Raw genomic sequence first — 23,622 nt, forward strand, 5'->3', positions numbered from 1 at the left:
TTTCTCACTACAAATTGGAAAAAAGTAAGATCAAAAATAAATATAGAAATTGGGTGAGTATGTATAGAGCATTGTCATGATTCCTGCCCCTCATGCCCCCAGCCCTCCAAGATGTCAGGCTGGAGCCAGGCCACGATCACCTACATGGCCCTCAAGGGCCTCTCCATCCCTCCAAAGACCCACTTAGAGTCAGACTTGGCGCTTGTGGCACCAGACTCACTCACTACCATAGGATAACATTGGGGATTAGACTTGTAGTGCATTGATGGTGACAAGATGGATGCCCCCACATATTTCGGTTCCCAGAACTGCATGTGCAGTCTAGTCTTTTGGGTGTGGTTCAGCCCAGAGACACCTGGGATACCCAGAGACTATTTAAGCCATGCCCAGGCTGAGAAACATGCTTTGTGTTTTCTGTACCTGCAGCGTGACACTCACGTGTTCGGATCGGTCTCCAGTAGGCCTGCATCTTTCTTCTGCGCTCAGCTCCTGCAAGAACAAGTTAGGAACAGCCTTACCTTGCGGCGCTTCTGCCCATCATTCATCGCTCCTTCTGTTCTGCGGGCATCTTCGGCGGTGTCATTCCCATCCCGGCACGCTGCTTCCTAAGGAAAAGGGAAAAGAACAGTTAAAAGGCATTAGTAAGCATTCAGCAAATCTTCGCTTATTTTTAAAGACTGTATGAACTTCAAACGCTTACCTGAATCCCAGCCGCTCTGGGGGAACTTCTCATCCATCTGCAAAAGGGAAAAGACACTCCAGGTTAGCGTGGAAACATCTAGAGGCGCCGCACACAGCGCTTATACACCGCATTTCTTCTTCATAACCGGCATCCACGCTGAAAACGTTGCAGCACCTAAAAGACACAGAAAAAGAACTCAGTTCAATACAAATACGAAAGGGTCACATCGCGCATTGCGCTCTCACTTACCTTCAGCGCTACTCATCTCAGCAGCACGTCGCCATCCCCGGACGCCGGCTGTAAAGACTGGTAGGGGGTGTCTGTACTTCTGCTCTCTATATGGTAGAGGAGAGGCACAGAGGACCCCAGCCAAGATTCTCTATGAGGTAGCAATGGACGAGCAATCAAGGCCTAGCTTCTCAGGAGGTGATGCAGGCTGGTTCTTAAGTACAGTGTAGTCCCGGAACCCCCACAAAGGAATGTCCACACACAGTATTACTGAAAACACAGTCTTTATATAATTAATATTCAAAGGTATGTACATGATCACAATAACACACTTTGTACTCGCAAATCAACAGTGATAACTATATACAATTCTAAAGTGGTATCACTAATGTTAGCGAATCTCATTAAAGTGCATCAACTGTACGGTTAAAATGTCACACAGATCAATAACGAGGCCACCAGCAACAGAGATAGGATGGAACATAAGATGGGTGAAACAATAGGCAGAATGCTGGCTCCGTTACCCAGACACAGTTCTGTGTGGAGATCCCCTCACCTGGGCAACCTGTAAAATAAAGATATATAGCACAAGCCCAGTCCATATATTGTTCAATAGTCTTATTTCCTCCTATTAAGGTTCCCCCCCCCCCCAATGTACCTGGTGGAGTAGAGTTCTCCGAAGATGCGTCGACCAATCCTTCTTGAGTGACTCCCTTTAAAGCAGGAGCCACAGATCGTCGAGAGGCGTCGAGGAACTCGGCGTTCGGTGTCAGGGAATCGACGGCCCTTCTTGAGTGCCCTCCCTTTAAGGCAGGAGTCACGGGTCGTCGAAGTCCGACGGAGAACAGGTTTAACTACGGCAGTGAAGTGGCATCTTCGTTCCTAGCGGTGCTCGTCGACGACAGAGCGTTGGCGTCCTGCAAGGAAGAGGCGTGCGGGGCACCTCGGTGACAATAGTTCTGGACTGCAAAGAGATGATGAAGAGCTGTGGCCCAGCAAGGGCGTCGAGTCGTCGGCGTCTCTGTGGTCCTTAGGTGGCGGGAAACCCACCGGCGGATGCTCCTCGGCGCGTCAACGGTTGGGCCTTCTCCAGCGGGATAAAGCGGGCGACGATGCAGACGAGAGCGTCCGATGATCAAATGAAGTTCTTAGGCAAAAGGGAGCACGGCGGCTCCGGTCGGCGACGGCGGTCGTCGACAGTGGCGGACAACAGTCCGGGTGCTTCTCTTTGAGATTCTGCAGCAGTCCCCGTCTCGGGTCGGCAGCCTGTCGAAGGTCTGGCAAAGATCAGCTGGTGCACGATGGTCCCTCGTAGCTCGGGAAGAGGGCACCTTACCAGGTCCTCTCTGGGTCAGTCCTTGGAGACACAGCAGCTTTCAGACTGTGAAGGAGAGCAACAGCAATTCTTCTCGTCCAGCAGGGATTCAAGGTCAAGCTTCAGTTACTCCAGTTATTCGTCGTAGTGGACTTCAGCTTCTGAACACAATTCCTAGCAGTGAGAGGTCCCCAGATATACTGTTGATCTCCCATTCATTCCGCTGGGTCACACTCAAGCATCCAATCATGACTAAGGGCATTCATGCAGGCAGGCAGCCAATCAGGCACACGAGGTATTCAGGCCATTCACTTCTCTACAGACACTCACAACAAGTGCTGTGTATTGGGACAAGTACCGAGCCATTTAACACTCCAAGATGCATTCATACCGGTTTCGGGCAGGGCTGTCTCAGTCATTGTGTCAACCACCAGATACTAGACATCCACAACACAGAATGCATATTCGTCACACACTCTATTCACCCAGGTCCCACCCACAGGAGGTACCCACAACATACATCACCCGGAAGGCTCCAGCTAGTCTGGCCGGGCCTTCACAACAACACCATATATGGCACTTCCATCCAACAGCCAGTCAGGGGGAAGGGACAGAGTCAGGGCTTCCCAGGACTTTGGGAAAACAAGGTAATAGGTAATAGAAAGCAAGAGGCCACAGGGACCATTTTGTTTTCCATCAGGAATCAACTGATCCCAATGGCAGGGTCGGGGTATCCCAAAATGGAGGATACTCCGCGCACCTGTCAAATTCAGCATGAAGCTGCCACCAGCCCATACCCTGCTCTGCGGGCCACCCACAGGTGCCCAAAAACATGCACTTGGGGCACAGGGTTGTACCCCCACCCATGGGTGCCATAAGGGTATCCCACGGGTCTGTTCACCAAACCAAAAGAGAGAGAGCTGCACCGACCAGGAGTCCCACATGAACTCCTGCGCAGAAAACACGACAGAACACACGATAAAAAGCAGTAAAGGACAAGGATACAGAGGCCCTGTCCCACCGATGCATTTCCAGCATCACACCGGCCATCATCTAAGGAAGGAAAGGAACGAAGTTATAGAACTGTTCAAAAGACTCATTATACTTACCTGTCGGACTCTTGCCAGTGAAGTAACTAGGCAGCAACGAGCCTGCATCAATCAACGCGCCCCTGCGCTGAAAGCAGGACGGAGAGTACACTTTCCAAGAAAACAAATTGAGCTGTGGATCAAAGGGAAGGGTTGGACCCCGAGGAAGAAGGGGTTCAAGCACACAGAGACAATAGGGAGTTTAACTCTACCAATCCTGTGCTTCAGGCCCAATCTCCAGTCGAGTAGACTCCAGGGAAGGGTTTGAGGTCGTAAGAGGTCAGGACAAGCTGAGTGACGTCCCCGTGGATACCAGGTGAGCGTTACAAGCATCTAATGTTAACTCTAGCTGGCAGACTATGGTAGGAATTCTCTTAGCGGGGGATACGAAGAAATTCTGGGCCAATTTTAGGGCAATTAATAGAAAAGGATAGCCAGCAATTAGTGTGCTGTATTGATAAGGCTAACTGGGTTAGGTACTTGACTGAGAAATTTAAAGGAGAGAATACTATTTTAGAGAAGAAACCGATCAATCAAAAACTTCCAGAGCTCCAGGCCCTGACGGGCTTTGCAATATAATCATGAAGGAGAATGCTGAGGTCTGGCCAGATCTCCTGATGATTATATATCAGCAGGTCCTAGATACTGGAATAATTCCTAAATCCTGGCAAACTTCAATTACGATCCCTATTTTTAAAAATGGAGCAAGGAATCTTCCTGAAAATGATGGGCTAGTAGCATTAACTAATGTGCCGAGCAAGATTTTTTGCACATTTCTTCTTCAACAGATAAATGCGTGGATAACGGAAAATGATATCCTGAATACAGTCCAAACTAGATTCCGACGAGGATGCTCTACTGCAGAGAACATCTTACTGGTAAATACCTTCATCGAACAGGCTAAACTCCCTTCCAGTCCTCCTTTGAACATTCTCTTCGTAGACTTTACATCTGCCTTTGATCTGGTAGACGGGTGTAGACTTTGGACTAAGCTTGAAGGCATGGGTATGCCTCCTCATCTGCTCTATATCTGCAGGCTTATATACGAGGAGAACAGTACTCGGGTTAGACTGAACAATATGGGACTCATGTCAGATTGGATTCCGGTGAGCATGGGAGTCCGCCAGGGATGCACTTTAACGCCCACTTTCTTTAATTTGTTTTTAGCAGATTTTGGAGACATCTTTATGAAGAAACTAAATGCCTTTCCAAGGTTGGGAAAAGATACGCTATGTTGGATTAGTTATGCGGATGACATTGTCATCTTTGACAACACATATAGTGGGATATGTAATAACACTAAAGCTATCTGTGAGTATGCCCATACTAATGGCCTAAAAATAAATATTTTGAAGACTCAATTTATGGCCGTAGGAAAAGGGCAATGTAGGAAGGCTATAATACCTTGTCCCATTGGTAATGTAAAAAAGGTGATGATGTATAAATATCTGGGCTATGAAGTCAATGTAGGAATACCAGCAGTCAATATGATAGCATTGACAAATAAGAGATCGAAGATTCTGTCTATTATCGGGGCTGTTCTTGCCTTTTCTAAACAAACAGCAGGCTACAGCCTCACTGGCATGCGTACGATATATAAGCAGAAACTGGCTGTGACTTTTCTATATGCACTTGAAGCCTCATATATAGACTGCTCGGTATGGGCAGATAAAATTGAGGGCCATCTATGGAGAAAAATATTGGGCCTAAGCAACTATACACCCATCAAAGCGATCCAGTTAGTGATGGGACTTATATCACTTTCCATGCAGATTAAAATTAATCGAGCTAAGCTATATATTACGACAATGTATGCCAGCCGACACACTCTCTTATCCAGCCTTCGCTTAGCCCTGGAAGACGGTATAGGAACAACAGTAAATAGGTTCAAGACTATAAATTATCAGTTCTTTGAAACTCTGTGTTGGAGCCCTAGATGGGAATATCGAGAAGGTGTCTTAGTCAAATCGCTAAAAGATTGTACAGAAAACCTGGACTGGGTTAAAAGTAACGAGAAGATGGCCAGTCTGAAATCTCTGTACACATTTGCACGTATGCCTTTTAGCTATAAAGAACCTCAGCTTTATCTAAAATTGTTGCCCTGCCCTAAAACACGTAGAATCTTTATGACTATTCGATTGAACTGTTTGAATATTCTGGAAAGCAGAGGGGCTTGGACAGATATGCCTGTAAGAGAAAGATTTTGTAGAATATGTGCTGAAAAAGGTTTTGCATAGACTTCAGACAGGTTAACGTTAACTCTGCCTTTGATGCCTATCCTATGCCGCACATCAATGAGTTCATAGACAAACATCTTTCTATCGACCCTGCACTTAACCAAGGGCAGGTCCCCGTACATGGACCTGATAAGGAAAAGACAGCTTTCTCGATGCCCGGGACTATTCAATTTTAAAGTCCTCCCTTCTGACATGCATAGGGAGGCCCCAGCCACTTTCCAACAGCTTATGGACAGGATATTACAGCCCTACTTCGATTTCTGTGGGGCTTATATTGACGACATAGTCATTTACAGTTAATATTATGAGAACCCTCTGAAAAGCCGGTTTCCCTGCTAATTCATCCAAAGGTAAGCTGGCCAAATCAGCCGTGGAATACCTCAGCTTCTTTGTAGGAAATGGCAGTGCCCAGCACCAACAAGAAAAAGTGAAAGCCGTCCTAGATACTCCCACACCTAAGACCAAGAGAGACCTCCGGGAGTTCCTAGGATTGATATGTTATTACCGTAGGTTTATCCTTAATTTCTCGGATAAAAAAGCTAGGTTAACCGAAAAATGAAAGAATGCTGAACCCCAGAAGATTAATTGGACTGATGAGGACAATATCTGTTACAACAACTTAAAACAAACCTTGTGCCAGAACACAATCCTAAAGGTGGTACATTTTTCAAAGGAGTTTGTGTTACAACTCACAGGATTAGGAGCAGTCCGATCACAAATTTGTGAAGGATTAGAACACCCTATCCTATTCACTAGTCGCAAAATCTTTCCACGTGCAAAGACCTACTCCGTGTTGGACTTAGAGGCGCTTGCCATCAAATGGGCAATCACCCATCTAAGATTCCTTCTTTTAGGAAGGAAGTTCACCCCTGTCATAGACCACTCACCAATAGTATGGATAAGCCAACAAAAAGGATTCTAACCCTTGAATCATGTGATGGTTCTTAGACCTGCAACCCTATGATTTCACTGTGGAACACCAAAAAGGCAAAGACCAGGGGAACATCTGGAAATTTCCTTTCCCGGTTTCCCTGTGAAACAGATGCGGCTACATCGCATAGGGGAAGGGTATGTGAGAAACCAGAAGGTCGCTCACCCGCTAGTCCCTAGGTATCTATCTCTTAGGTGGCCAGGACACGGCCAGCGCCTTTAGATCCAGACCCTGGGGTTGGATCAGTGCAGGAGGATCACCTGGGTGAGGGGTGTTCAGGGAGTGGGACACTGGATGGCGAGACACGGCATCCCCCCCGTAACACCTTTATCCCATCCTACCAGGTACGATACGTGGGAACTTTACCCCCCCCCCCTTTCCCTTCACAAACACTTCCACATGGACAGCCCGCGCTGGGAGAAAACAGACTCACACCTGAGCAGTGTACCTGGCAGGTCCCGCTACTATGGTCAAGCGAAGTCAGGCAATTACAGAAAATCACTCACACCTGACTATATGGTCATTTTTGTCAATCTCTTCATATTGCCAGAAGTAGAAATGGTTTTGGGAACACAAGTTCTACGATGGCACTGGGGATATGTGCATGCATTATCAGACTTCAATGTATTTACAGAGTCCACTCTAGTGCTAGCACCTGTAGACAACATCCCTGATTCTGACTCACTCTCAATATCAGGGGTGAGAGTGTCGTCATGAATAATTTCTTTATCAAGACCTAATATAGGTATTGTGGCCACTATCTATATTCCTGTAGAATTAGGATTTCCCTATATAGTGTCTCTCTGCAGCTTATGCAAATAGTTTACAACTTGCAGCGAGGGAGCATGCTGAAAGTGAGCGTGCACGAGTGGCAATATCTGTCAGAGACAGCAAATCAAACAACATGCTTCCCACTGCTATTGCTTACTTTATGCCCCCCACTAGTTCCCCACTTGCATACAACCTATAGAATCTATAAAGGTATGTCTTAGACTCTAGTTCAGACTCTAGTCATTAACGCTACCCTGCTCGTCTCTTTCACCCTCAAACCAGCAAGCAGCAAAACAGCACTTCCGGAGCACTGCTATATCTGTGTGCGCGCAGATACGCGCGTCCCTTCCTAAAGTAGCCAGAGGGGGAGGAGCCAGTAAAGCGACAGTGTAATCTATAAAAAGATAAAAATAAAATAATGAGGCTTAAGACTATGAATATCTCAAGATGTCCAATAAGTCCAATATGTCCAGGCTTCACAGAGTCGTTTTATCAATCATTATATCTCCAAAGTAGGGGAGGAGACACACCCTTTTAGCTCTGCGCCAGCACGGCCAGCAAAACAGCACTTCTGGAGCACTTCTCGATGCTCTCTTTTATTTGCTTCCCTCACTTTGTTCTTTCCCCTATGATTGTAAAGTGCTCCATTGCTTCCCGAGCTGGCTCTGCATTCAATAAATGTGCTTGTGTCCGAAGCCAAAGTGTGTCGCAAGGTCCAAATGTGCCACCTTACCCCGTGCTACAAAACGTGGGGAAGGGAGTTTACTCAACCATACCGACATTTCTTTTGAACACTGATTTTCCTTTTTGTATTGCACATTCTCTTTACACATGTATTGTATTACAAAGAGGGCAGGTATTAGGTTTATTAGTATAGGCCATTTTATTTTGACTAAGGACTGAGTAGGACTGTATTTTCTTTCTGTTTGATGGTCGAGAATACTCCCATCTTAGTTATAGAGCACGATAGGAGTTTTCCAACCCCTTTGGGGCTCCTGCTCTGGGGCTCCTGCAGATCCGGAAAATATCCTTGACCGCCCGCCTGTAAGAACTACAGCATACTGGCCCCAAACGAAGGCCTATCTACAGGAAAGCAGGCTTCAATAAACAAGCTAAGCTGGGACTGGAACCGCACCAAGAAGGAGAAGATATTCGTAAAAAAACAGATGCAAGATGGCCACCTGAGCAACAAGGACCCGGGCAGAACGAACTCCGCACAGACTGAGGGGAGAAGCTCCACGCCGACAACAAGAAGAAATGTGACTGGGAAGCGCCTGGCAGAGGAACAAGACGGGCACCGGAGGAAGCACATGCTACAAGCAAAGGTGCACCGGCCCCAGTCACATGCAGTGTGAGGACCGGAGCAAACAGGCACAGAGCCACAATCACGGGCCCCGGCAGCACAGATACATACCACGGACCATCCGGAACTGCAAGGGACGGAGCAAACGAAAGCGAGCCCCTCTGACGTGGTAAGACCGCATTGCCCGTACGGTGCCACCTGTAATACACGGACCACCAAGGCGTTATGAGTGTCGGCTGGACCTAATTAGGCAGCTGCAACACTCATAACACTGCAATGGGAATCTGGCCACGAACACTGATGAGGATAAATACAGAGCCTACAAGCAAAGGCCACATGAGGCGAACCAAATGGAATGGGACCTGCAACATAAACCAGGGGCCATAGAACGCATGCTGTGAAGTGAGAGCAGAAAGGAAGATGCAGCAAAACTGTACGGCGGCTCCTCCCGGCGCAGCGCTAAGACAGACGCTTGAAGAGGCACAAGATAGCAATACATGCGTCCTGAAGACCAGCAGAAAAGGGCCCAAGTAAGGCAATTACGATATAAAAACCAGACTGGAACACAAAGCACAAAACCAAGAGGCTAACAGAGAGAGGCCATCTTGAACACTAAGGAACACAGGGCTAAATAGACAAGACACAGCCAGTGCCTCGCACAGGAGGAAGAATGCAGCTGGTGCACAGGGGACAGGACACCATGGAATAACTATGGGATTGTAGCTGGCATGGGCACATGAGGAGGTCGCACAGAATACCGCCCTGTATACATACGAAAACACCACTGACACAGGCAGGGAAGGACCTCCTCCCCCCTGGAAATAAGGGGCACGGGTCGTAACTGGACCCAAGAAGCGCAGCCATTGCGTCGCGGCCTGATTGAGGACAAAAGGCAGAGGACTCTAGAACCGACAATGACCATCTAAGAGTTTTACACCTAAGAAGCCGCACCCTGCCCCCGGCCAATATAGTGGACAGACCCCAACGGCACCTAGCATTGGGCAGGCGGGCACGTGTACATGTACAGGATACCTTGACCCTGGCCGCCTCGGGCTGCGACGCCTAGAAATAACGCGATGGCATCTAAGCTACCCAAGACAAAGGGGAAGCAATCCACAATGGAGGAATTCACAAAAAAAGCCACAAATAACGTAAGGAGCCAGGAGCAAAGAGAGGAGCTCGCAGATGGATACATCACCAGCCTGTAGCGACCAGCAGATTCTAGAGGCGATTGCATACTTGAAGGTGGCATGGGAAACTGGAAGCAGCAATGACTACACTCAAAGAGTCGCTAGAGTCCAAAATTGACGCAGTACAAGTGGACGTTAATTTATTAAGACAAGATGTAAGGTCAATAGCGGAGTGCACCGGCGAACTAGAGAAAGAAGTGAAATTGAACACAGCCGCCTGCGCGTCGCACACCTCAGAGATCAACGCACTGCGGAAACAAGTGAGCAACCTGGAAAGCAGGGCTGAGGAGGCCGAAGGATGCGCATGAAGGAACAATATACTTATTATGGGACTCCCGGAGGGGGAGGAAGGATCGAACCCCACTGACTATATCAAGACCATGCTTCTGCAAGAAATAGAAGGAGGGGCACTCACCCAGGGATTTGCGGTGGAGAGAGCACAGAGAGCCCTGGTAAGGAGGCCCCCGCCAGGAGAACCCCCTGAGGCTGATCATCGCCAAGATACTAAATTACCAGGCCAGGGAAAGGATCCTGGAATATTTCCGCAAAGGAGGAACGATACACAGGGCATCCGCGTCCATCACGGCGTACCCGGACTACACACTCCAGGTACAAAGGCGGCGACTACATTTTGGACTGTGAAGAGGAGATTGCGTGAGACGGGCTACAAATACATGCTGATGCACCCGGCAAAGCTGAAGGTGTTCCATAGGAATCGAGCAATATTTTTTGAGATGAGATGGAGTGGTTGGATGCACAGAATTGTCCGGCGGGAACAGATGATCAGAAGGAGAGCGGCACGGATATGTGAGGCATTGGTTCCTGAGGCAGAGGTGCTGTATAAACTATGACTTTGGGACTTGATTATAGATCTGTGATGCAGGAGAAGGGCGGGCAGAACATAATGTGGCATAGAAGCAGGAGGTACAGAGAACTCTCACTCATACCTCATTAGACAGATTAGTTGAGTTACCGATAGTTCAGTAACCCCCTGCTGGCCTCCTAGTACCGGCTTAATCAGGATAGAACCAAATGCGGGATCGCCTGAGATCCAGGGATGGAGCTGGACAACAGTTGGGGTGGGGAAGGGCGGGGGTGGGAGGGGAGTTGGGGAGTTTGCAGTGGAATTGTTGGGGAACGAGTTTACACTCACGCGCTACTGCGCACGATACGAGAGACGAGAGAAGATAGAGGTGGGACAGGGTACGGCTGAAAGATGGGAGACCTTAAGATAGTAAACTGGAATGTTAAGGGGCTCAACAGTTATTTGAAGAGGAATAAGATTATGATGTACTTGAGAAGACAGAAGATAGATATTGCCCTATTACAAGAAACCCACCTCACAAAGGACAAACAGGAGGTGATACGGGGAAAATGGAAGGAGACCACCATAGGGGCAGCATATTCGGCCTATGCCAGGGGGGTAATCACTTGGATTGCACCCCACATACCTTTTAAGTTAATACAGTCCACAGTGGAATCAGATGGGAGGATGGTGGCGATAAGAGGATTGATAGAAAATAAAGAAGTGTGTATCATTAATACATATGCCCCCAACCAAGATACTGTAGCCTATTAAAAGACCCTGTATAACAAAGTTAGCCCATACATGGGGGTGCGGCTATATGGGGAGGTGATGTCAACTGCACGATAGACCCAGGGGTGTATAGATCAGATGGGAAACTGGCCAAACCCACTCCCGCAGCTAGAACCTTGAATACCTTGGTGGGAGATCTTCAGCTCGAAGACATATGGAGATTACATCACCCACACAAGAGACATTACTCGTACTATTCGGCCCCTTAAAACCTGTAAACAAGGTTAGCTTACATGTTTGTTACTTCGGAGATGGCTGGGGAGATGGTGCAGTTGGAATACTAAGCGAGGGTCCTCTCGGCCCACTCGCCACTGATCCTAATATGGCAATACTTGCCCTTAAGAGCGAAGATCACTACGTGGTTTAGGGCTGAGGCATTGAAAGACACAGCGTTGAGAGAGGATTTGAAGTAAGAGATCACTGAATACTTTGAAAAAAACACCTGAAGCGTAGAATCGGCAGGCACTCTGTGGGAGGCATTTAAGGTGGTGGTGAGGGGATCGGCCATATCCAAATCCATAGGGCTCCAAGGAAGCATAACCCAGGAACTACAAAAAGCTGAGGCCGAAATAGAAACAATTATGAAGAAGGGGAACAGCTCCCCGGGGCCGCAAAAGCCATGAGCAAACTACAGCAAGAGTGTGGGGAGCACTTTAACTATAAAAAATATACAGAAATGCAACATGCGGGCGGGGACAAGCCGAGGAGGCTGCTGGCATGGCTATACAAAAACGAGACACCCAGACCAGCCATTAGAGCGATACAAGGGGAGAATGACCAAATACTAGATACCCAAGAAGGAGTAAATGAGGGATTTCTTAAATACTACCAACAATTGTACGGAGACATAGAAGGGGGGAATGGAACGAGATAGTGCACACATTAGAAGATATAGGTTTACCTAAGCTGAGCACTGAGGAGAGGGAGAATTTTGATGCCCCGCTTACACTGGAGGAACTGGAAGCAGTGGATAAGCAATTACCTACTAGTAAGGCCCCGGGAGCCGACTGACTCCCCAGTGAGTTTTACAAAACGTATAAGACGGAAGTACTCCCCCCATTACTGGCCATGCTGAACGAGGCGCTAGAGGTGGGTGGGTTACCGGAATCCCTGAGGGAGGCAATCATTATTCCGCTTCTCAAGCCCAATAAGCCTAGCACGGAGTGTGGGTCATACAGACAGTTATCCATGCTGAACCAGGACAGCAAGATTCTCATGGCGGCGCTGGCAAACAGATTGAGACAGGTCATAGGCAAACTCATACATCCAGACCAGACCAGATACGTGCCGCATAGAAGCATATCCGACAACCTCAGAAGGCTCCACCGTGTTATAGAACAAACAGAGGGGGATATGCAAGAAGTGGCGATTGTCTCACTAGATGCGGTAAAGGCCTTTGACTTTGGCCTTGGCTGATGGCTGCCCTGACAGAATATGGAATATGGCCCGGGTATCTGAAATGGGTACAACTGTTGTACAGCTCGCCACTAGCCAGAGTTTAGACGGGTGCGACTATCTCGGACAAGTGGCAACTCAGTAGGGGTACCAGACAAGGTTGCCCTTGGAACCTGATGCTATACATCCTCACATTAGAACCCCTGGCGATATACCTAAGACAACAATACGAAGTGGTAGGAGTCTACACGAAAGGAGGACCGCATCTAATATCACTATATGCCGATGATATACTACTATATCTGAGATATCCAGAGGAAAACTTGCAATACATCCTAGAAGTGATGGAGCGATTTGCATCGCTCTCCGGCCTAGCAGCTAATCCAAGAAGTCAAGCTTGTTCCCCCTGGGTAGATATAAAAAGATTCCGCTGGAGAACCTACCAGTATTGCTGATACCCTAGGAGATTAGAACCTTTAGATACCTGGGTATTGATATCTACCACGAGGTGGAAGATGAACACACACACAACACAGAGAGAGTGGTGGCAAACATGGAGAAAAGCATGAGATTCTGGGAAAAACTCCCCTTGGCCATGGTAGGGAGGGTGGCACAGCTGAAGATGGTTGTACTGCCCAGGTTGCTAGACTTCTTTGTGAACATCCCTCATATGATACCCAAGCGATTCTTTGGTAAACTACAGAGCTTATGCAGAGGTTTCATCTGGCACAATACTAGGAATAGGATAGCCTTGTGGAAACTGCAGAACTTGTACGATAGATGGGGCATAAAATTACCCAACTTCGAGATGTACCACCTGGCCAGCCAACTACAGTATGTAGCAAAATGGCTGACCGAGGACCCCACAGCAGAGTCCAGATTGCTGAGGTCTGAGTGTGCTCTGTTTTTTCTGAAAGAGTTGATATGGGTGCCTAAATCAGAACTAAAGGGGCGATCGAAGCTGTTGGAACTGGAATGGAGGGCATGGCCATGGAGAACCCTACTCCGTGCTCTTCGCAGGTGCTGCTAGTAACATTGGAGGGAGTGGGTGAGCAAATGAGGAAGACGATTTGCAAGTATTGGGAACCGGTGGGAATTGTAACACTGGGGGACCTATGGTAGGAGGGGAAGATAACGGAATATAACGTACTAGCAGACGAAACAGGGCTACTCCCAGGACAATATATCACCTACACTAGAGTGGCACGGCGGGTGAGAGAATCATTGCCCGGAACGGTGCTTGAGGATCAACACGACGAGGCAATAGAAACAATCTATGATGTCTCAGAAGGGGGACACAAGGTCTCCCGAATTTACGAACTCTTGATGTCTAGGGTGGGAAAGGAGGTGACCCAGCTGAGACGGGATTGGGAAGAAGAAGCAGGGATACCCATGAATGATGGGCTGTGCGAGAGGGCCCAGAGATACCACAAAAAAGTGTCCAGGAATGCAAGCTTGCAGCAAATCCAACTATACGTAACTCATAGGGCATATATGAACCCCCAGAGGATTGCCAGATTCAAGTGCATAGAAATACAAATATGCCCCAAATGCGGGAAGGTGAATGCCGGGATGGTACACATGTTCTGGGCATGCCCGGAGATTGGGAAATTCTGGGGAGAAGTCACCCACCGTTTAACAGACAAAGGAATCCGGCTAGATGTGGATTCTGTATAGGCATGCATGTTGGGAGGCTTCACAAGACCTCGCAACCTGAGACACTTGAGCAAACTTAAGGACCTAGCCTACATACTGGCCAAGCAGAGAATTGCTATGAGCTGGAAGGCATGCCACAGACCCAATATAGAAGTGTGGTGTCATGACCTCCAGAAATGGGCAGAGGCAGAGACGGCGGTTTGGTATGAGGCGGCCAATGGGGGGGAGACGGAGAAGGAACAAGTTACTTACCTGTAACTGTTGTTCTCCAGCATGGGTCTGGCATGGATTCACATGCTCATGAATATTCCCCGTCGTCAGGCTGGGAATCCTCAGTAAAGAAAAAACCAGTATCAGTTTCGTTTCTGATCTGTCTTTCGTAGTAATAACCAATCACTGGTCTCTGCGTCATACTGACCACAGCCAATGACTGCCCTCTACCTAAGCACCGCCTCTGGCAGCCATCTTCAGATTTGGAAGCACGTGAAGTGGCAGTATGACCAAGTGAAGAGCCGCAGAGGGGTAGGCGGGAGGGTTCGCATGTGAATCCATGCCAGACCCATGCTGGAGAACAACAGTTACAGGTAAGTAACTTGTTCCTTCTCCAGCATGGGGTCTGGCATGGATTCACATGCTCATGAATAAAGAATACATAGCAGTACACACATGCACAACCACGGGAGGTGGCAAAGGCTCAACATTAAGCATCACATCAACTCAACATTAAGCATCTTACCTCCTCACCAGGCTCACCTCAGGCGAACAGGTTGCGCAGCACTGCTTGGCCGACCCTGGACTCCTCCCTGGAATCCCGGTCGACGCAGTAGAACTTCGTGAAGGTGTGCGTCGACCTCCACGTAGCAGCCCTGCATATGTCCAGCAGGGGCACACCAGATAGGAACGCCGTGGTAGCTGCGATCGCTCTGGTGGAATGGGCTCTCGGACGGCCAGGCAGCGGTCGGTTTGCCAACCGGTGACAGCACATGATACAGCCGGAGAGCCATCTGGAGATGGAAGCCTTCGAGAGAGCCTTCCCCTGATTGACAGGTCCAAAGTTCACAAAGAGTTGTGACGTCTTCCGAAAACCCTTCGTGCGGTCCACGTAGAACTTCAGCGCTCTAGCTACATCCAGCGAGTGCAAAGTCCTCTCAGCCGGCGACGAAGGCGACGGGAAAAACACAGGTAACACCAAGGGTTCGTTGAGATGGAAGTCCGACGGTACCTTGGGCATGAAGGAGGGGTGCGTCCTGAGCACTACCCTCGTGTCGTGGAAAGTCAAGTACGGGGCCTTGCAGGAAAGGGCCTGGATCTCTCCCACTCGTCGTGCGGAGGTGATGGCCACAAGAAAAGCTGTTTTCCACGATAGAAACTTCAACGGGGCCGAGTGCAGAGGCTCGAACAGAGGTCCCATGAGCTTGGTCAGCACCACGTTGAGCTCCCACGCCGGGGCCGGAGCCTTCACCGGCGGGAACGATCTGAACAGTCCCTTCATGAACTCTTTCACCAGACGATGAGACCACAAGGACGTCCGGCCCGTGGTTCTGGTGTATCGGGAGATCGCAGCAAGATGAATCTTGATGGACGCGTGCGCCAGACCAGCTTTGGCCAGCGTCAGCAGGTACGGCAGTACTTGGGGAGCCGTAATCCGTAGAGGGTTAATCTTCTGTGCGTGGCACCAGACAGAGAACCTCTTCCATTTGTGTCCATAGCATTTAAGAGTCGAGGACGCCCTGGCCTTTGCAAGAACCTCTCTGCAATCGGCCGGTATGTCGTATCCTCCAAACTCTAGCGCTGCAGGAGCCAGGCCTGCAAGTTCAGCGACTTCGGGTCGTGGTGGAGGATGGCGCCTCCTTCCCTGGAGAGTAGGTCCGCGTCCGCCGGCAGCTTGATCGGCGGGGACGCTGACAAGTCCAGAAGGTCCGGGAACCATATCTGCCTCGGCCACGCAGGTGCGACGAGGATCATCCTGCACCGTGACCTCTTGAGCTGGTTGACGAGCCGGATTAGCAGAGGCAAGGGAGGGAACGCGTAGAGGAACAGGCCCTCCCAGGGGAACGAGAAAGCATCGCCCATGCTCCTCGTCTGGGGAACCCTGCTGGCGAACCTCCGGCACTTGGTGTTCGTCGCCGTCGCGAACAGGTCGATCTGGGGTGTGCCCCACCGTCGGAAGAGGCGATCCACCAGATCCTGCCGTAGTTCCCACTCGTGGCACGAGCGCAGCTCCCTGCTGAGTGAGTCGGCGATGGTGTTTTTTATCCCTGCCAGATGAAACGGCACCAGAAAAATCCCTTGGGCGACGGCCCAATGCCACAGGTCCTGCGCCTCCTTGGACAGCGCTGGGGACCTGGTTCCGCCCTGTTTCCTGATGTAAAACATGGTGGTGGTGTTGTCGGTGAAGATCCTCACCACCTTGCCCTTGAGGGACGGAAGGAAGGACCTGAGGGCCCAAAACACTGAACGGAGCTCCAGGACGTTGATATGTAGGGACTTCTCCGTCGGGAGCCAGAGTCCCCTTGCGTGCAGATTTTCGGTGTGCGCTCCCCACCCTTCCAGGGAGGCATCCGTGGTCACAGTCTCCTGGTGGGCTGGGGTCTGGAAGTCCATGCCCGCCGTCAGATGCGCGCGGGTGCCCCACCACCGTATCGCTCGTCGGAAACTCTCGTAGAGCTTGATCCTTTCCTCGAAGCTGCCCGTCGTCTGGATCCAGCGCGCATCCAGGAATTCTTGCAACGGGCGCATCCGGAGCCTGCACATGGGAATGAGGTAGATGCAGGAAGACATCATCCCGAGGAGGGACTTGATGGACCTCACTTTGGCCGCGTCGGCCACCAACATCCGTTGCACCTTGCCCAAGATGGTCCTGGTCCTCTCCTCCGACGGGGAGGCCAGAAGGGACACTGTGTCGAGCCTCGCTCCCAGAAACAGTGCGACTTGCGCGGGCACCAGGTGGGATTTGGCGTAGTTCACGGAGAATCCCAGGTCCGTGAGGAGTTGGACGGTCCTTGCCGTGTGGACCACGGCGAGCTCCCTCGTCTTGGCGCGGATGAGCCAGTCGTCCAGGTAGGGGTAGACGTGGATCCCCTCGCGGCGCAGCTGCGCCGCCACCGGTGCAAGGCACTTGGTGAATACCCTGGGTGCCGACCGTAGTCCGAAGGGAAGGGCTTTGAACTGGTAATGACGCCCTTGGACCACGAATCTGAGGAATTTGCGGTGCCCCTTTAGGATGGGAATGTGGAAGTAGGCATCCTCCAAATCCAACGACGATAGGAAGTCTCCTTCCTCCAGCTGACCCAGGACGTGCTGGAGGGTGACCATCCGGAACTTCTGCGCCTTGATGAACTTGTTCAGACGTCGCAGGTCTAGGATGGGGCGCCATCCTCCCGTCTTCTTCTTTACGAGGAAGTATCTCGAGTAGACTCCGGAGCCCCGAAGCCTCTTTGGGACGAGTTCGATGGCGCCCTTTATGAGCATCGCCTTTACCTCCAGGAGAAGTTGAGGGACGTGAAGTTCTTTCCTGGCCACGGGGGGGACGCGCGGGCACCTTCTTTGAAACTCGAGCGCGTGGCCCCGGGCCAGGGCGTCCAGCACCCAACGGTCGGTGGAGATGGACTCCCACACGCTGACGAAGCCCGCCAGCCGGCCTCCCACCGGGGTGCTTCGGTGGGGGCCCGACCCCACGGTCGGTTCAATCCTGCTTGGACGCGGCCTTGCCGCCTTGACCTCCTTGGCGACGACGGCGGGGTCCGCTAGACTTGCCTCGTCCTCTGTAGGCCTCTTGCGACGACGAGCGGGCCGCTTGACGGTAGGAAGCGAAACCGCCGCCGGAAACTTTGGAGGCGCCCTTGCCTCCGCCGCTCCGAAAGGGCGTCCGTCGTTGCAGGACTCCAAGGGCCCGGGCCGTCTCAGTATCCGCCTTGATGGCCTGAAGGGAATCGTCCACCGTCTTCCCAAACAGGTTGTTCCCGTCGAAGGGCATGTCCAGGACTCTGGTCTGGACGTCCTGCAGGAAGTCCGTAGCTTTGAGCCATCCACGACGTCGAAGGCAAACACCGTTGCCCAGCTGGCGGAACCCAGTGTCGGCGATGTCCGTCGCCACGGTGATGGCGTGGTCCGAGGCCACCTCACCTTCCTGCAGGATCTCAAGGGCCTCCGCCCTCTTGTCGTCCGGCAGAAAATCCAGCAGGGGAGCTATCTTGTACCAGAGCTCCCTGTCGTAGCGGGCCACGATAGCCAAGGCGTTGGCCGCTTTAATCGTCGTCGCTGCCGACGAGATGACTCTACGCCCCATAGTATCCAATTTCTTTCCCTCGCCGTCCGGCGGGGAAGTCGATGTGGAGGCCGCACCCCCCCCCCGCTTTCTTCCTGGCTGCCGCGGAGACGACGGAGTCCGGGGTAGGCTGCGCCCGGAGGCATAGGGGGGCCGTGTCCGGGACCCGGTACTTTTTCTCGTACCGGTCTCTTCTAGCTGGCGTCGTGGAAGGGTTCTTGAGGAGGGAAAGGCCATCATCCCAAATGTCGTCCAACAGAGGCACTGCGAGGACCGTCTTCCTCTTGGCCTCGCGCCGCTGATAAAGGAAGCCTTCCTTTTTCTTCTCCTCAGGGCAGAGTTGGAAAAGCTCGGAAGCCCTGGAGATCATGGAGTGGAAAGATCCGATCTCGTCGGGCGGAGAGGCCCTGGTGGGAGGCGACGACGGAAAATCCTCGTCGTATGCCTCGTCGTCCGTACCCGTCGCTGCCGTGTCAGTCCCCGTATCATCCCCTCGGGTGGACGGGGAGGAGGGCTGGAAGGGGCGCGACGGTTGAAAAGGAGGTGGTGGATGGATCCTTCTTTTCTTGGTAGGGGGAACACCAGAAGGTCCCGGTTCTGGATCCCCCGACGGGAGAGGTTCCTCCGTCGGTAACGGTAGCCTCGTCCTTATCTCGGAGCATAAGGACTGTATGGCCAACAAAATGGCCGCCGAGTTATCTTGCGGCGCTGGCAGAGGGGAATCCGACGGGCGAGCAGGGGCCCCGTCGGTATCCTCGACGATGTCGTCGTCGTCACCTGCGTCGGGGTCCATTCCGACGGGCTGGCCTTCTTCCACGCCTAGGCCGTGGCTTAAGACCTCGATCAGCTCCTCTTCTGAGGTTGAGGCCGACTCTACGACGACGCCCTGCCCCCCCTTCTTCTTCCCCACGGAGGGTTTCACGGGGGTCCTATCGATGGGCACAAAGGAAGACTCCCTCCGAGGAGGCAGGGAGATTCTGGGCCCTGAGGTCGCCACCACTGGTGCAGCCACCACAGGCTGAGCCAGGGCCGCCGCGACCGTTTCGATAGAGGGCTTGGTCGGATGGATCAAGGCCTTCACCACCTTAGGTGCGCTCACCGCCTTATCCTTGATGGAGGGGGCACTGCCACGCTCCTCCTCTGCCTTAGAGCTCGACCGGGGCCTCTCCAGGAGCTTCGCCGGGTGCTCGGCCTTCCTCTTACCCGACCCAGAGCGTTGGCTCGTGGTTGATGGTGCCGGGGAGGGTGCGCCCTGCCTGGCGCCCGTAGAGCCCGACCGTTCGGCGCTCCCGGTGCCAGCGGACTCGCGGTGCTTGGCCTTATGTTGGGCCCCTGTCGCCGGGGCGCCCTCAAAGGTCTTAGAAGACCGCTCGGATCTCTTCTTCTTCTCGCCAGACGGGCTCTTACCCTCCAGCCAGTTGGCGAGACGTTGATGGCGGTCCTTCATGGTCCGTTCCGACATGTTGCCGCAAAACGCACAGTCCTTCTCCACGTGCGTCTTGTCCTCATGAAGGCAGTAAAGGCAGAAAGAGTGTTCGTCCTCCTTGAAGACGTTCTGCAGCTGGCATCCAGGGCAGACCCTGAACAGCTTTCCGGGCGTCGAGCTTCCCTTCTCCTGGGCCATCTCCGAGACAGGGCCTGAGAAGCTTCTGGAGTCCTCCGAAGTGTAGCTCGACGAAATCTTCACCCTTGAGGGGCACAGATGAATCCGACACGGGTCCCCGTTGATCGGATGTAGGATCGGTGGAGCTTGAGGCTCTTTTGACCGAAAGAATCGAAGTTTTTTGTAAAAAGCGCAAAAAAATAGCACTAACGCTCGAGAGCAATAGCACGAGGGTCCCAACACATGAACGTGCGGTAAAAATCTGAAGATGGCTGCCAGAGGCGGTGCTTAGGTAGAGGGCAGTCATTGGCTGTGGTCAGTATGACGCAGAGACCAGTGATTGGTTATTACTACGAAAGACAGATCAGAAACGAAACTGATACTGGTTTTTTCTTTACCGAGGATTCCCAGCCTGACGACGGGGAATATTCATGAGCATGTGAATCCATGCCAGACCCCATGCTGGAGAAACAGAAACCCTGATGGCCTGGAGACACCTAGTAGCCACATTATATGAGTCTACCCAGGCGGGTTCAAACGAACACGACTCGTCCCGAGATACAGTGGAGGAGGAACCTCTAGAAGAAACTAGGGTGGAGAGTGGAGGAGAGTGAGCTCGAGTTAAGGGAGAGGGTTAAGGGAAAACAGTGGCCACCTTATGTTAAATGTGCTCGATGTTTGATCTACTACATGCACTGTTGGGTTTGTTTTTGTTGATTGTTGTTGTAAAAAATAATAAAAATTGTTTTTGAAAAAAAAAACATAGCCACAAACTCATTTTGTATAGTTACGTTGCCCAAATCATGTTTGATCCTTAAGAAAATAATGTTTCTTCATCCTCTCTTCTCCCCTCTGTTGGAGTGTCTGCCATAGAATACCTTATAAAATACATTCTGGAAGCGTCAGTAATTTGCAATAGTATGAACGCAGGAGTGCTTTGGACATTTTTGAAAAAGAAATTACTTTTTACATAATATAAACAATTGCTTTAAAAATATAAAACACATTTAAAAACATGGCAAGTGCAAAGAAAATGTACAAGACACAATGATATGAAATATCACAATAATATATATGAAAAGGCAGTGATCAGTTTACTCGCACTCATAGTTTACCTGCTTGGGGACAGGATCCAGCATAACAAATTCAAATCTGTAAAGAATCGAAACGAGGACCAGGTGGATCTCCATGAGTGCAAACCACCTAAAAGAGAGAAACAGCTGTTTGTGAAACTTCAAGATGTCTACTATTGCAATGGTAGAAGATGAAATACATGGGGGTTCCCAAAAGAGGCATAAGGACGAGCATGCTGCAAACTGTGATGCCAGCACTTTGATGCCCGATCATCTCAAGTTAAAAGAAATATCCTGCAGTAGTCTACCAGATCCCAGCCTAGAAGAAACACACAAGTGAAAGAAAAGCACAAGGAACCCCTTCCAGTAAATACACAAACAATACTTTCAGTTTGAAACCTTTACACAATCCAGATGTTTGAAATCAGAAGGTAGGATTGAAGGAAAAGACAAGGTAAGCCACACATCTTTTTATAGCTATTTTCTGAAAGACTACAGACAATCCATTCACAGTATATTGTACTACTGTCATGTTTGTATGGGATTTATAAAGTGCAAACCTAGCTGGGAAGGACCAGAGCACTCCACACAGGGGAACCACCCAGGGTTAACAAGTAGGGTGCAGGGAACTGAGAAACTGTGGGATGGGTAATCATGAATTCCCAGCAACTGTGGGTACCCGACAATAAATACAGTAAACAATCCCGGCAGCAAGGATACTGACCATATTGGGTTCATACAGAAAAGCCAGTAAGATATGTTTAGTCATTTACATTAAGAATGAGCTTTCTAACAGAACATCCTCTGGCCTTGGGGGGCATCACTTTAGACACAACCTCTGGCTGCAGTAGACCTTTTCTTTACACATAACCGGACCTGATTTGGTGACTGGTACCCACACAATCGATATTCCAGTTCTTAGGCGAGAAACCTCATCTTCATAGGTGGTATCTCAAGCATCACTATGTCTACCAGCGCCCCCGGCATAAACTAACATGGCCACATCGCGCTTTACTATTTGTGCCATCCAATCACAACTGCTTAAGATTTTCACTGCACCATTTCCACATCTAGGGCTGCCATTTTGCTCTGCCTGTGGCACATGTATGTCCAGGGGCCTAAGAGAAATACAAAACATTGTGAGCTACGACAGCACTAAGCATACGTTGTCTTTCCATGTAATAATTTCAATTGGACCGTTAAGACACGTTTGACCTTTTTGACTTTGATTTTGTTTTTTATAAAGGCAATGTAAACAATATTAGCTTGAGCCTATAGTGTTTGCCATTTGTTATGTCTTGTTTCCATATCAGTGCAAGAGGAGGGTGTCCACATTCCCACTGAGGTGCAATGCATAGCAATGGGCATCATTAGGTTTACCTTTTACCACCACTCGGCCTGGCCAGATTACAAATGGGATAATGGTGTTCATTCCCATTCCCGGAGTCCATAGGGCTCCATGGACATTTTGAAGAAATTACTGCAATAGTAATTCCGCCAACGTTAATTTCTCCAGTTTTTTAAAGTAAAGTGGAGTAAATAAATCAAGCCAAGGGTTGTAGTTATCTCCTCCACATTCATAATTCAGTAGAACAGAAATGTGGCAGTAAAGTATCAGTAACAGAGTTACTGCCACTTTACTGCCACATTTTTATTGTACCGTTGAACTCGCAAAGAGCATCAATGGGCCTCATTAGGAGTTTGGAGGTAGCCATGCCGTTTTGAGCGGCCTGGCTACCCCCAAACCGGGTACCAGGTCCGGGTCCCAAAAATAGGGAATTACCGGACCATGCCGACTTTAGCGGGCCCAGTAATTCCCATTCTCGGGACCCGGACCCGATACATCCCCATTCCCATTTGAGCCCCCATGGGGCTCAACGGGAATGGGGAGGATGCTAGCGGGTCCCACTCTGCACGTCTGGTCTGGCCAGGCGTCCAGAGCAGGACCTGTTGCAGACTTCGGAATGTGGCTGCCCAGTATGAACGGTGCTGGTCCCTTACCGGCACCGTTCATACCACGGCCGCCCTTGTTGTAATGAGGCCCAATGTCTTTTGGTGCCAGGGTGATACCTATACAAGACTAACTCATATTCTTGTCTGGGGAAGAGAATCCTGTAGCAGAGATGGAGTGGAACAAAAACTCATCCAGGGAACAAAAGACATACAGTCCAAGGAGCGTGGCTGCGCCAATGAATCATGTGACGCTGAACGCTCTTTGGCCTTGTAGTTATTACATAGCCTTCAACATGATTTGAACCCCCAGTCAGATGCATCTTATAGCGCGGA

General features: G+C 50.4%; 1 protein-coding gene across 1 annotated transcript in view; it reads right to left on the bottom strand.

Moving 5' to 3' along the window:
• CYP39A1 (cytochrome P450 family 39 subfamily A member 1) overlaps positions 1-23,622 on the bottom strand; it is a 747,125-nt gene that overhangs the window by 94,000 nt on the left and 629,503 nt on the right. Inside the window, exon 11 of the mRNA XM_069605805.1 lies at positions 21,379-21,466. Coding sequence (XP_069461906.1) covers positions 21,379-21,466 — 88 coding nt within the window. The remainder of the gene's footprint in view (positions 1-21,378; positions 21,467-23,622) is intronic.

The sequence above is a fragment of the Ambystoma mexicanum genome, chromosome 4p, assembly GCF_040938575.1.
Source record: "Ambystoma mexicanum isolate Mex_15411 chromosome 4p, UKY_AmexF1_1, whole genome shotgun sequence".
Taxonomy (NCBI): Eukaryota; Metazoa; Chordata; class Amphibia; order Caudata; family Ambystomatidae; genus Ambystoma; species Ambystoma mexicanum.